The 14,960-nt window shown below is 38.3% G+C and overlaps 1 protein-coding gene across 4 annotated transcripts in view; it reads right to left on the bottom strand.

Annotated features, from left to right (window-relative positions):
- Nucleotides 1-4,006: 4,006 nt before the first annotated feature.
- Nucleotides 4,007-14,960, bottom strand: part of BRDT (bromodomain testis associated) — a 70,359-nt gene continuing 59,405 nt past the window's right edge. For all 4 annotated transcript variants that reach the window (XM_010370377.2, XM_010370381.2, XM_010370382.2 and 1 more), the window contains 3 exons: nt 13,279-13,484; nt 12,604-12,784; nt 4,007-4,229 (listed from right to left, as the gene is read on the bottom strand). In XM_010370377.2, coding sequence (XP_010368679.2) covers nt 4,161-4,229; nt 12,604-12,784; nt 13,279-13,484 — 456 coding nt within the window. In that variant the 3' untranslated portion in view covers nt 4,007-4,160. The remainder of the gene's footprint in view (nt 4,230-12,603; nt 12,785-13,278; nt 13,485-14,960) is intronic.

The raw sequence follows: 14,960 nt of genomic DNA, 5'->3' as shown, positions 1-14,960 counted from the left end.
AGAATGGCGTGAACCCGGGAGGCGGAGCTTGCAGTGAGCTGAGATCCCGCCACTGCACCCCAGCCTGGACAACAGAGCGAGACTCCGTCTCAAAAAAAAAAAAAAAAAAGAAAAGAAAAAAGAAAAAAAGAATGGGCCAAGGATGTGAGGAGCCAACTTAGAGAAGAAAACCCAGGTTTTCTTCTAATTGAATTGTACTTACAGAAAAAACTGTGTAAGCTGATAATTATTTATAGGAGGAAACACTGATGGTAGAAACCAAAATTGGTAGAATGCCCTTAGGAAGGTAAAAAATAACAGATTCCCCTTAAATGAGAGCACAGACAATTCATCCTTTGTAACAAAGGAGATAGCAGAGCATCTGAATAGTGATGCTTGAAGATGTGGTTTTGGAAGTCTGTGGAAGGTCTCCTCAGATTGCTTCTGTTCTCAGTCCAAGAGAAGCAAGAAATAGGTAGCATAGACTGATGGTGGGTAGTGTTGATTAGTGGTCTGAGTAGAATGGAGATATAAAATAGTTGACTCCCTAGGGAGAGTGAATGGACCATGGAAAGAGTTAAGACTTCTGGGCAGCATTAAAGTTAATTTGAATTTATGCTCCCAAATTTAAAGTGACACTGGTTATCATGGTCACGTATCTTTCTCTAACCACACTCAGCTTCCTGAGTGCAAAAGTAGGCGTTCATATTTCATAAGGATTTGAGCTTTGCCAAGCGAATACAACAAAGAAAGGAGCAATGGAGTTGACAGAGTATGCAAAGGAGTGATTATTAATAACATACTACAGGCTGGGTGCAGTAGCTCACGCCTGTAATCCCAGCACTTAGGGAGGCTAAGGAGGGCGAATCACTTGAGGTCAGAAGTTCGAGACAAACCTGGCCAACATGGTGAAACCCCGTTTCTACTAAAAATACAAAAAAATTAGCTGGGTGTGGTGGCACGTGCCCATAATCCCAGCTACTACTCAGGAGGCTGAGGCAAGAGGACTGCTTGAGCCCAGGAGGCAGAGATTGCAGTGAGCTGAGATCATGCCATTGCACTCCAGCCTGTGCGAGAGTGAGATGCTGTCTCAAATAAATAAAAAGATAAATGATGTACTAAAAACTCAGGATAAGCACAGAAGTGAGGGCATGAAAGGAGAGGTGCTGCGAAAACACTAGGATTAATGGATTGTAGGTCTTCATGAGGTCTAAGGATTGTTGGCATCAAGGGTCTATAAGGAGTATGCTAGAAAAGATAGGAGAAAGTAGTGAGAGAATAGGATGCTTGAAACTGAGACTAAGGGTTTTTGTTATCAGTAATGACAAAGGAGTGAGTGGCTGAGGCTGATCTTGCTACTCAAGGTCATTAGCAGAGAGGTCAAAGGACTGAGAAGTATCATTTGGAGAGTGACGGTGAGGTAGAGACTAAAATCTCTGAGAACAAGAGTGAAGCAGGAATGGTAAATGACAATGGGTGGCATAGTCTAATGATCATGAAAAATTTTAAAACGGAAGTTTTTAGGGAGGAGGGAGGTAAGAAAGAGAATGGTCTACAAGTAGCACTACAAAGACAAGAAAAGCCACAAGAAAACAAGCACCAAATGCGGGGGGCTGCAGGAGACAGCCAGATTCCTGTGAGAGCAGGGGGATCTCAAACTTCAGGGTGTACGAGAATGACCTAGAGGGTTAGTTCAACTATAGACTGCTGGACCCCACACCCAGAGTTTCTGATTTAGTAAGTCTTAAGTCTTTAGAATTTGCATTTCTAAAAAGTTCCCAGGCATTGCTGTGTGGTCCAGGGACTACACATTCAGAACAACTGAGAACAGAAACAAGAAAGAAAAAAGCAAAAGGATTGACTATGTAGAGAACATCATTGACGACTTATCACGGATTCTAGAAAACACAATAAAAAGGTTCTAGGAGTTGGAGCAGGTGTGAGATGGGGCCAGAAAAGGAGTCTTCACAAAATCAGGCTTTAGTTGAAGACAGTTAAGAGAAGCCAAACAATCTTTTACTAAAAATAATGTATAATATAGGAAGGATTGGTTATAAACCAATACTTTTATTTGCTAAACTGACTTTAACCCACTAAAAGTTGGTTGAGTATCTGCAATGTGCCAGGCCCCTTATAGCCTAAGAAGAGGTTAAGTGCCAAGTCGGTTAAACAGAATAACCAAACATAGCTCACTACAGTCTTTTATATTATGTAAAAAATATTATATATATATATAATAATAGGACAATCTATACTATTTAGCATAAACTGATTTCTTAATTAAAATAGGTATAGTTGGATAAGAATACACTATCACTTTATTTATTTAGACAGGGTCTCTCATCACCCAGGCTGGAGTGCAGTGGCATGGTCTGGGCTCACTGCAGTCTTGACCTCCTCAGGTTCAAGAGATCCACCCCTGCCCCCTCTGCCCTCCTGACCCACCCCCCTCCGCCCACCAACTGCCAGTAGCTGGGACTACAGGTGTGTGCCACCACGCCCAGCTAATTTTTATATTATTTTTGTAGAGACAGAGTCTCAACATGTTGCCCAGGCTGGTCTTAAATTCCTGAGCTCAAGCAATCTGTCTGTCTCAGCCTCCTAAAGTGCTGGGATTACAGGTGTGAGCCACCCTGTCACTTTAATTCTGGCTGTGTCATGAAGGTCACATCACCATTTAGTTACTACTTAATCATGTTTTTAAAATGCCTGATTAAAATTTAAAGATAGTTTGAAAATTTATCATATTAATTGTAAAAATAAGTGAAGTCAAGACAACTTTTTCTCTCTATATAATAAACATACATTTCGAATTTTTACTTTAGATGGTATCAGAACACTGCCTGAATCATGTTACACTTCAAGAGTTCAAAATTTTAAAATACATTAAGCTGATACACATGGTTTACACATAATTGCAACTTGAAAATAACAAAAGAGAAATATTTTACAGAATATTTAAATAAGTCTTATTGTAGTTAAAATATTTTAAACATTCATTGCTATCACATATGCATATTAAGAAATGTCTCAAGTTTATATAGAAACTTACATACATAATATTCACTATTAAATATTACAAATAAATATTTTAGTTATTTTGACTCAAATTCAACGTCTTTGAAACCATCGACAATATTTCTTTTTTTTTTTCTTTTTTTGAGACAGGGTCTCACTCTGTTGGTCAAGCTGGATTGAAGTGGCACAAACACAGTTCACTGTAGCCTTGACCTTGTGGGCTCAAGTGATCCTCCTCCTTCAGCCTTCCATGTAGCTGGGACTATTGGTGTGTGCCGCCACGCCTAATTTTTTTTTTTTTTTTTTTGTAGAGGCAGGGGTCTCACTCTATCACCCAGGCTGGAGTGCAGTGGTGCAATTTCAGCTCACTGCAACCTCTGCCTCCTGGACTCAAGTGATCTTCCCACCTCAGCTTCCCAAGTAGCTGGGATCACGGGCATGCACCACCACACCCGGCTGATTTTTTTGTATTTTTTGTAGAGACAAGGTTTCACCATGTTTCCCAGGTCCAAACTCCTGAGCTCAAGACATCTGCCCACCTTGGTCTCCCAAAGTGCTGGGATTATAGGTGTGAGCCACCACAACTGGCAGTTCCAGCCCGTATTTCTTTAAAACTACATTTCAATATAAATTTTTAATATAGAACCAGCTGGGAATCTTATGAAATCTGACATTCAGTAAAACCAAGTATTATTCGTTAGAATCTAAATATTTTTGAAGGCAGACAAATATTTGTTTTAAAAGTTAAAAACTCAACAGGAACTATGTTTTTTATACACTTTCATATATTCTTCATTATTTTTCACTTATTGAATTACAAAAATCATACTCTTCATTTTTAAACAAGCAGGAATTATCTTGGATTTTCATTGCTTAGTACAGGGCCTATAATACATGGACAATTATTTATAGAATGAATGAATATCTGGGAATTTTGTCCAATTTTTAGGGATCCAAAATTACTAAATTTCCTGTGAAATATGTCATTTGAAAAATAAGCATGTAGCTATTAAAAATGTAAGTGAAAACTGTTTAATCATTTTAGAGCAGTCAAAATACAATATAAGATTGGTATCTTGGTATCTGAAAGCAATCATTTTACCATATGCATTTTGATCTTTTACCATTCATTTTAAGTTGATGATTAATTTAAAAACTAAGTTTTAATCAAAGTTGTTTTCAAACATTGTCATAATGTCACTTTGAAGGGTCATATCAATGGTACCCGCCATCTGTAGAAAAAGCAGAAAATTTTAAGATTACTTTAAAAATGTATGCCTTTACTAAAACTATACAATAATGATTATGCAACATTTGGGAACAGATCATACAAAATGAAAACTATTCAATAATTTTTTTATTTTTATTTTCTCAGGTTGAACAATAAATTTGTACGTAATTATTTTTGTTCAAATACTACCTGATTTGTTAATATATTGTTCATGTAATAAATAAAAAACAAAACCTACAAGAACACTAAGAATAAGTTTGACCCCTCTTCACAACTGAAAGAGAAAGTTCAATGTTGACAGAGTGGGTAAGAACACGAACTCTGAGAGCACATTGTCTTACTTATAAACTCAACATAATGCCAGACACACAAAATTACTTTCTGAATGAACCAATATCTTTGTTATGCAAGATAACTATAACATGTAATACTAAAGCTATGGGCTTTCCTTGATTCTGCCACTTACTAACTGCGTAACCTAGTAAGTCTATTTTATGTATAGGCATTTATGAAGAATTAGATTACATGTATAACATTCAGCAAAATGCCACTAAAAAGCTATTTAAAAAATAAGCCGGCCGGGCGCGGTGGCTCAAGCCTGTAATCCCAGCACTTTGGGAGGCCGAGACGGGCGGATCACGAGGTCAGGAGATCGAGACCATCCTGGCTAATACGGTGAAACCCCGTCTCTACTAAAAAATACAAAAAACTAGCCGGGCGACGAGGCGGGCGCCTGTAGTCCCAGCTACTCGGTAGGCTGAGACAGGAGAATGGCGTGAACCCGGGAGGCGGAGCTTGCAGTGAGCTGAGAGCCGGCCACTGCACTCCAGCCTGGGTGGCAGAGCAAGACTCTGTCTCAAAAAAAAAAAAAAAAAAAAAAAAAAAAAAAAAAAAAAAAAAAATAAGCCAAAGTAGAGAAAAAGCTAATTAAGACAAAGGAAACAAATGTCAACTATATTCTGAAGCCTTTTCTAAATGCCCTTATAGGTAGATATTCTTTAGCATCTGAGATGACACAAAATATTAAAGTTCACAAAATTATTTTTAAAAAATAAATCAATAAATAGCAACAGACCAGAGTGGTAGGTAAAAGCACCAATTTGCAATCAGCGGGTTGGCTTCTTGAATGGGAATTAGCATTCTCATTAGCTATGTGGGAAAATATTTGGAATTATGATTTACCTACTGAAAGAATATTTGAAAGGTATGTCTGACTCTTACAAACCATATAAATTTCTTTAAATCTGCCTTAGAGACAAAAGAATACTTCTTAAATCTTAGTCTAGACTACATTCTTTTTTTTTAATCTTTTTTTTTGAGACTGAGTCTTGCTCTGTCGCCCAGGCTGGAGTGCAGTGGCCTGATCTCTGCTCACTGCAAGCTCCACCTCCCGGGTTCACGCCATTCTCCTGCCTCAGCCTCCTGAGTAGCTGGGACTACAGGCGCCTGCCACCACGCCCGGCTAATTTTTTTGTATTTTTAATAGAGATGGGGTTTCACCATGTTGACCAGGATGGTCTCGATCTTCTGACCTCGTGATCCACCCACCTCGGCCTCCCAAAGTGCTGGGATTACAGGTGTGAGCCACCGCGCCCGGTCATCTTTTTTTTTTTTTTTTTTGAAACAGAGTGTCATTTTGTCGCCCAGGCTGGAGTGCAGTGGCATGATCTAAGCTCACTGCAACCTCCGCCTCCTGGGTTCAAGTGATTCTCTTTCCTCAGCCTCCCGGGGAGCTGAGATTACAGGTGTGTACCGCCATGCCCAGGTGATTTTTGTATTTTTAGTAGAGTCGAGATTTTGCCACATTGGCCAGGCTGGTGTCGAACTCCTGACCTCAAGTGATCCACCTGCCTTGGCCTCCCAAAGTGTGGGATTACAAGGCGCAAGCTACTGCAACTGGCACAGACTACACTCTTTTTTTTTTTTTTTTTTTTTTTCTTGAGACAGAGTCTCACTCTGTCACCCAGGCTGCAGTGCAGTGTCATGACCTCAACTCACTGCAACCTCTGCCTCGCAGGTTCAGGTGATTCTCATGTCTTAGCCTCCCAAGTAGCTAGGGCTACAGGTACGCACCACCAAGTCCAACTAATTCTTGTAGTTTTAGTAGAGATGGGGTTTCACTATATTGGCCAGGCTGGTCTCGAACTCCTGACCTCAAGTGATCCACCTCCCTTGGCCTCCCAAAGTGTTGGGATTACAGGCATGAGCCACTGCACCCGGTCCCAGCCTACATTCTTAACACCCAGTTTCTAGGATGCCAAATGTCTAGCCCAGATAGTTCCTTAAAGTTCTATTCTAAGCCTCCAATATAGGCATTGGATACGTTGTCCTAGTTTAAATATCATGTGATACTGCTATAAGTATCCAGACATACTGCAAAATTTGTAGAATATGTAATGAAACCTGCTTTTATTTAAAGGTTGTGTGTATTGGCTTATTTTAGATTTTCTTACATCTTGACTAAAATCTGTGCATGTGGAACAATTATCGACAGAGAACTGGTATTCTCTGTACCTATTAACCTTAGATATCATGATTTTTTTTTTTTTAATAGATGGAGTTTTGCTCTTGTTGCCCAGGCTGGAGTGCAGTGGCGTGATCTCGGCTCACTGTAACCTCTGCCTCTCAGTTCAAACGATTTTTCTGCCTCAGCCTCCTAAGTAGCTAGGATTACAGGTGCGCGACCATGGCTGGCCAATTTTTGTATTTTTAGTAGAGATGGGGTTTCACCATGTTGGCCAGGCTGGTCTGAAACTCTTAACTTCCAGTGATCTGCCTGCCTCGGCCTCCCAAAGTGTTAAGATTATAGGAGTGAGCCACTGCACCCAGCCAATACCATGATTTTTAATACTAATGCTCCCCAGAGCTGACACTGTAAGCTGGCTGTTCCTTACCATGTGGTCCTAAACACACTCTTCAACTATTCAAATTTAAGATAAAAAGTTTGGTCAAGGGAACTGGCATGTGGTGAACTTTTGGGAGCTCTGCTAAGTGTCAAGTTTTTATTGCTTTATAGAGTATGGCTCTCTCGATTGGCAGCAAGAGGCTGGGCTGTCAAAAATGATAGCAAATAGATCCAAGGTCAGGTTATTAGTTATCAAGCTGCTAGATGTAACATCATTAGTCAACTTTCAGTGGGTTCCTCGTCTAGTTATGTTCCAGAAAAGTGCTTAGGATACTAGGAAATGCATCAGGTTACCTAGCTGTGTTGTTGGGCTGCAACTAAGATGCAGTGAAATCACTTGGGGGTGACTTAAGTCAGGCCCTTGTGAGTACCAACAGGAAACATTTTTATATCAGTACAGAAAGACTTTAGGTCAACTACTAATGAAATTTAACAATGAGTTCCTAAAAACCTGCAAAAAGACAATACCAAAAAGTTTCTATTTAAAATTGAGTTCATTAAAGTTTAAAATTCAGTTCCTTAGTTGCATTAGCTACATTTCCCGTGCTCAAGAGCCCTATGTGGCTATTTCCTAGTATATTTGAATGGATAAAGCATATTTCTGTCATTGTAGAAAGTTCCATTAAGATCACACGGCTCTAAAGTAAACTTCACCATATGTTAAATGTACAGCACTATTAAATGTGATTTGTTTCTACCTTAGTATTATAAAATATGTGGCTGACAAAACTTTTGTTATTCCCTAGAAAATTACTCTGTACTTGAACGAACACTATAGCTAAAGCCAATGGCTCTTCTCTTCTCAAACTAATGTTCTTATATGCCTTATGAATTTACATGTTTTTCCTAGGATTACAAAAATATCTAGTTCTATGGGATTAAGATTGCTAGAAAAAAAAAAAATCTAGCACCCAACAAGGTAATATTCACGACATCTGATATTTATGATTATCAGTTATGCAAAGCAGAAAAACACTATTCACAAAGAAGAGACTAACCAATCAATTGAAACTGACCCAGAACTGACAAAATACTGGAATTAGCAGAGAAGCACATTAAAACAGTTATTTTAACTGTATTCCATTTTTTCAGAAGTTTAATACAGATGAAAAACAAAAAACCACACACATTTTTAATAAACCCAAATCTTCCATCGACAATGTCTGGGATGAAAAACAAAACACTGGGGATTAACAGAAGATTAGACACTGAAGAAAAGACTGGTGAATTTATCCAAAATGAAATTCAAAGGGAAAAAAGAATTTTAAAAAATTAAAAGAGCAGCCCAGGTGCAGGTGGCTCATGCCTATAATCCTAACACTTTGGGAGGCAGAGGCAGGCAGATCCCTTAAGGACAGGAGTTTGAGACTAGCCCTGGGCAACATGGTGAAATCCTGTCTCTACTAAAAAAATAAAAACAAAAACAAAATTAGCTGGGCATGATGGCATGTGCCTGTAGTCCCAGCTACTTGAGAGGCTGTGCCATGAGAATCACTTGAACCTGGGAGGAGGCAGAGGTTGCAGTGAGCCAAGATCACACCACTGCACTGCAGCCTGAGCAACAGAGTGAGATTCAGTCTCAAAAAAAAAAAAAAAAAAAAAAAAAAAAAAAATTAAAAGAGCATTAGTGAGCTATGGGGCAACTTTGAATGGTCTAACACATAAATAGCTGGAGTCCTCACAAGGGAGTGAGGGGGGATATTATTTGAATAAATAATGGCCAAAAGTTTTCCAAGCTTGATGAAAACTATAAACACACATCTCGAAGAAGCTCAACAAATCACAAGAAACATGAAGAAAATAATTGCTGAAACCCAGTGATTAATACAAACGTTAAAGGCAAGTAGAGGAAAAACATACTATATACAGAAGACCAAAGATAATGTACTGGATTTCTCAGTGGAAACAATGGAATCAATGAGACAGTGAACAGGTACCTTTAAAGTGCTAAAAGAAAAAACATTACAGCTCTAAGAGTTCTAAATTCAGCAAAAGTATCTTTCAAAATTGAAGGCATGGCCAGGCGCAGTGGCTCACACCTGTAATTCTAGCTCACACCTGTAATTCTAGCTCACACCTGTAATTCTAGCACTCTGGGAGGCAGAGGCAGGCAGACTGCTTGAGCCCAGGAGTTCAAGACTACCCTGGGCCACATAGTGAGACTTTGTCTCTACAAAAAACAAACAAACAAACAAACAAACAAACAAAAATCAAAAAATTAGCTGGCTGTGGTGGTGCATGCCTGCGGTCCCAGCTGCTGGGGGGTTAGGGTAGAAGGATCGCTTGAGCCTGGGAGGTCAAGCCTGCAGTGAGCCATGATCATGCTGCTGCACTCCAGCCTGGGCAACAGAGTGAGACTGTATCAAAAAAAAAAAAAAAAAAAAAAAAGAGTGGCAAGTTGAAAAACCTGCAAACAAATGTTTATGACAACTTTATTCTTAATTGCCTGCTACTTGGGAGGCTGAGGCAGGATAATTGCTTGAACCGGGGAGGTGGAGGTTGCAGTGAGCCAAGATTGCACCATTGCATTACAGGCTGGACAACAAGAGCGAAATTCCATCTCAAAAATAAATGAATAAATAAATAAAATAAAGAAATGAAAAGCACACGAAGTGGTAACTGCGTAAATATAAGATTCTTTCCTTATTATTTAAAACAATTTAAGAGATATTATCAGTATTTAAACAGTAGCATAAGGCTGACGGGAGGAATGGAAGTAACTATCGTAAAGCTCTCACACTAAACATGAGGTGGTATAACGTAAATTGAAAGCAGACTGCGATTAAGTTAAAGGTGTATGTTGTAAACCGTAAGCAACTACTAAAATAGGAAAACAAAGAGTTACTGATTATGTCAATGAAGGAGATAAAGTAGACTTAAAAAATGCTCTGTAGACATAAAGAACGAGATCATGTCTTTTGCAGGAACATGGATGGAGCTGGAGGCTATTATCCCCAGCAAACTAATGCAGGAACAGAAAATCAAATACTGCATGTTCTCACCTTATGTGGGAGCTGAATGATATGAACTTAGGAACACAAAGAAGGAAACAGCAGACACTGGGGTCTACTTGAGGGTGGAGGTTGGGAGGATGGAGAGGAGCAGCAAAAAACGTAACTATTGGGTACTGGGCTTAATACCTGGGTGAAGAAATAATCTGTACAATGAATCCCTGTTACACCAGTTTACCTATGTAACAAACCTTCACATGTACCCTGGAACCTAAAACAAAAGTTAAGAACAAAAAAAGCTTAATACAGGGCCGGGCGCGGTGGCTCAAGCCTGTAATCCCAGCACTTTGGGAGGCCGAGACGGGCGGATCACGAGGTCAGGAGATCGAAACCATCCTGGCTAACACGGTGAAACCCCGTCTCTACTAAAAATACAAAAAACTAGCCGGGCGAGGTGGCGGCGCCTGTAGTCCCAGCTACTCGGGAGGCTGAGGCAGGAGAATGGCGTGAACCTGGGAGGCGGAGCTTGCAGTGAGCTGAGATCTGACCACTGCGCTCCAGTCTGGGTGACAGAGTGAGACTCCGTCTCAAAAAAAAAAAAAAAAAAAAAAAAAAAAAGCTTAATACAAAAATGGGCAGAAAAAAAAAAAAGAGAAGAAGGACAGGAACAGAAAACAAATATCAAGATGATGAACTCAAACTTAACGATGTCAATGATTATACTGAATGTAACTAGTCTAAACATGTGATTAAAAGGCAGGGATCTTTGGCTAATGCCTATAATCCTAACACTTTGGGAGGCCAAGGTGGGCGGATTGCCTGAGCTCAGAAGTTTGAGACCAGACTTGGCAACATGGCGAAACCCTGTCTCTACTAAAAATACAAAAAATTAGCTGGGTGTGGTGGCACCCACCTGTAATCCCAGCTACTTGGGAGGCTGAGGCATGAGAATCGCTTGAACCCAGGAGGCAGAGGTTGCAGTGAGCCAAGATTGCGCCACTGCACTCCAGCCTGGGCGACAAGAGCAAAATTCTGTCTCAAAAAAAAAATAAATAAATACAAATAAAAATAAAAAACAGCCGGGCATGGTGGCTCACATTTGTAATCCCCGCACTTTGGGAGGCCGAGGCAGGTGGATCGCCTGAGGTCAGGAGTTCGAGACCAGCCTGCCTAACATGGTGAAACCCTGTTTCTATTAAAAATACAAAAAATTAGCCAGGCATGGTGGTGTGTGCCTGTAATCCCAGCTACTGGAGACGCTGAGGCAAAAGAATCGCTTGAACCCGGGAGGTGGAGGTTGCAGGGAGCTGAGATCGCACCACTGCACTCCAGCTTGGGCAACAAAAGTGAAACTTCATCTCAATAAAAACAAACAAACAAAAGCAAGCTCCCATTACATGTTGCCTACAAGAAACTCACTTTAAATAATTTTAAAAAAACACAAGATAGGTTAAAAGTAAAATGATGGAAAGAATTTTACTATGCCAACACTAGTCATAAAAAGGTGAAGTGCCTATTTTAAATTTCAGTGTAATTTTCAGAGTGATTTTTACCAGAAGTAAAGATCATTTCATAATGAAAAAGAAGACAAACCCACTTGGCCCGATTAATACCCTATCCAACAGCAATAAAATACACATTCTTCATGCGCACACAGAATATTTACTAAAGTAGACCATAAGCCAGGCCATAAAGTAACTCTTAGTAAATTTCAAACAGTTCAATCAGATGTATGTACGACCACAATGGAATTAAATTAGAAATCACTAACAGAAATCACTAGAATCAGAAAATTCCCAAATATCTGGAAACGAAACACTTCTGAAACAATCCATGAATAAAAGAAGGAATCAACTCTAGCTTTTAAAGTATTATTTTCTGCATATTAGGACTCCTAAGTAAAAGTCAGCTTCTTAATCTAGCAGTCAACTGAAGAAATGCTGACCTGGAACAGATGGCATATCTTCTGGCCACAATTCATAGGTGGTTTACAGATTTTAAATGGTAATAATAGTAAGTGATAAATCCCTTCACCTAGTGCTAGGCATTTTCCTATGTGCTTAATACATGCTCATTCATTTCACCTTCACAATAGGTATTATTCTTCCCACTTTAGGGGTTAGATAATTGCCAAGGTCTAAGAGTCTGGTAAATAGGCAGACCATCTTTTTTTTTTTTTTTTTAAGAGCACCATGTTGCTCTGTCACCTACACTGGAGTGTAGTGGTGTGATCATAGCTCCCTAACTCCTGGCCTCAAAAGATCCTCCTGCCTCCAAAACCATCATTTTAACTCAGGTAGTCTAGTACTTCCAGGATCAATACTCTATTACGGCATTGCCTCCTTTGGCTATGAAATTTTTTATTTTAAGCTTTAATTTTAGAACCTGATCCTCACTAAAGAGGTAAGTCTACTGTCACTGAAAAGTTACTCCAAATGCATCCTTGAACATACAAAAGACAGTGCTCTGTTCAATCTTTCCCTTGTTAAATTAGATTTAGTAAACTAAAATTCACTTACTGCTTCTCTCCTCCTCCTCTCTTGTTCTTTCTCCCTTGCTAAATTACGGTCTTTGAGAAGCCAGAGTTTGGATTTATCTTGAGCTTCCAATGACTGCTGATGTTCTTTCTGCTCTTCTCCAGAGCACTTGTTTTGTATTTTATTTGAAAAAGATTCTACAGTCAATCCATTCCCAAGATCCCTTAAAGAAAAAAAAGTATAACTCAAAGTAGGTTTCAAGTTCCTTAAAAGTATTACAAAAATGTTATTAAATGACAAATATAAAGCCATATATTAGACAACCATTTTCATGTTTTAACATTATTTTAAGCTTTATTTTTGATGCATCAAATTATACATAGGTTAATCTATATTAACAAATAAATGGTTTTAGAAAACTGATCAAGATGAACCACTATCTTCTTACACATAGACTAGAAAAATTTTAAGACATTTCTGTAAAATAATGACTATATAATTTAGTAATTAGTATCTTTAGCAACTTAATCCCTTGTCTTCAAAAGAGATACCACCACTTAGAAAAAGTATCAATAAAAATGTACTTTTTGCAATTATAATTTGCTTTGTGTTCTACTAAATAGTTGAATCATAGCCACTTAACAAATAAGAAATTTAATATATTTAAAATACATTCTATATCTCCCAAAGCCTCCTTTAATCCAGTAAATTACAGACCTCTGGTTTTCTTGAGATACTTTTGGTTCCTTTGTATTTTGTTCCAAATGCTTCCGTATGAGTTCCTGTGTCCGAGCTTTTACTTCCTTTTCTATGGCTGCTTTTCTAAATTGGTTGAAGAGCTCATCTGAGGATTTCATGACACCTGATGGTTTCACGGATTTGCCTAAACTTTTCCATGAATCTGCATTCTTAATCTTTATATCCTAAAACAAATATTTGGTTCAGTCTATGTCTACAGATGTTAACCAAATTTTAGAAGTAAGAAAATATTTTTTGATACAGCAATAGATCTAATGAAGATTCTAAAGGCCTTCATGTACTTTTACTAAAGTTAAAGGTTGCTAAAGTCAGAAAAAAAATACAAAAACATAATAGATCATCTGAACTCAATTATTAATCTGAGACCAAATTAAAGTAGCACACTTGCCAATTATTTTAAGACATATATATTAACTGTATAATTTGCAGAAAGCATAAAAATAAATCCCTCTGTGTAATCAAGATACTTATCATCCTATAGGGAAAATAAGGTAAATGCTCAAAGGATTAATAAGAGGCAAAGTAAGATCATACCCTAAAAATGCCATGGAGTTTGTTGAGAGCCCTCTGACACATATATATTTTTTCTTTTGGTGGTTAAGAAGAAAAAACGTTAAGTGATGTGACTGCTCTTCTTAAACAAGATACACCATGGTTGAGCTTAGTGCTGCCCACCAGAAATATATGTAATTTAATGTTTTCTAATAGCCACATTTTAAAAATGTAAGTAAATTTAATATATTTAATCAAATATACCCAAAGCATTATTTCTACATGTAATCAATATAAAAGACATAAGATATTTTTTCATACTAACTCATCCCAATTATTTACATTTGCAGGACATTTCAATTCAAATGCTAAATTCCTACTGAAAACAATTGATCTATAGATTTCATAAAATTCACAGTTGAAAAACTAGTTATGTATAGTCAAACTGTTTCAAACACATCTAAGTCTTCCGAAACTGAATTGTGTCCATTTTAAATTTTAATTAAAAGACAAATTTTAAAACTTAGTTCCTTTAGCTACATGTCAAGGGCTCAATTAGCCACATGTGACCAGAGGATACCATATTAGAAAAGCACAAGTCCAGATGGCCCTTTCTAACAGTTAACCTGCCCGTCTATAATAAGGGAAGAGGGCTGTGCAATACTAAAACATCCTCTGAATTTCTAAAAATAATTATCTCCTTAATAATTATGCTTGATTGCACTTTTGATATATTTCCATGAAATATGAGGAGAAAACTTGTCTAGGGTCCCATATAAGGCAAAAAGAAAATGTATGACTAGATACATTTATAGGCCTTTCATTTCTGTGCTGAAGTAATAGAAGGAGTAAAAACATCCCTCCCTGGCCCCAACATAAGGACCTTTACCAATCACCAATGATCAACCAGTTGTGCTTTCCTATAAGTTGTCAATAAAACCTGTTTTTGTCTCTACCTATGGAATGGGTTAATTACTAGTTCTACGACTCACTCAATTAAAGTATCTCACCTTCCAACAGAGATTTGAAACAGAACAGGTAATATCTGGTAGTACAGTCATCCCTTGGTATCCACGGGGAATTGGTTCCAGGACCTTCCACAGATACCAAAATCCATGGGTGCTCAAGCCCCTGATATAAAATGGTAC

Source organism: Rhinopithecus roxellana, chromosome 8 (assembly GCF_007565055.1).
Source record: "Rhinopithecus roxellana isolate Shanxi Qingling chromosome 8, ASM756505v1, whole genome shotgun sequence".
NCBI classification, from domain to species: Eukaryota; Metazoa; Chordata; class Mammalia; order Primates; family Cercopithecidae; genus Rhinopithecus; species Rhinopithecus roxellana.
Note: the sequence above shows the minus strand (reverse complement) of the source record. Positions and strands in the feature narration are given on the sequence as shown.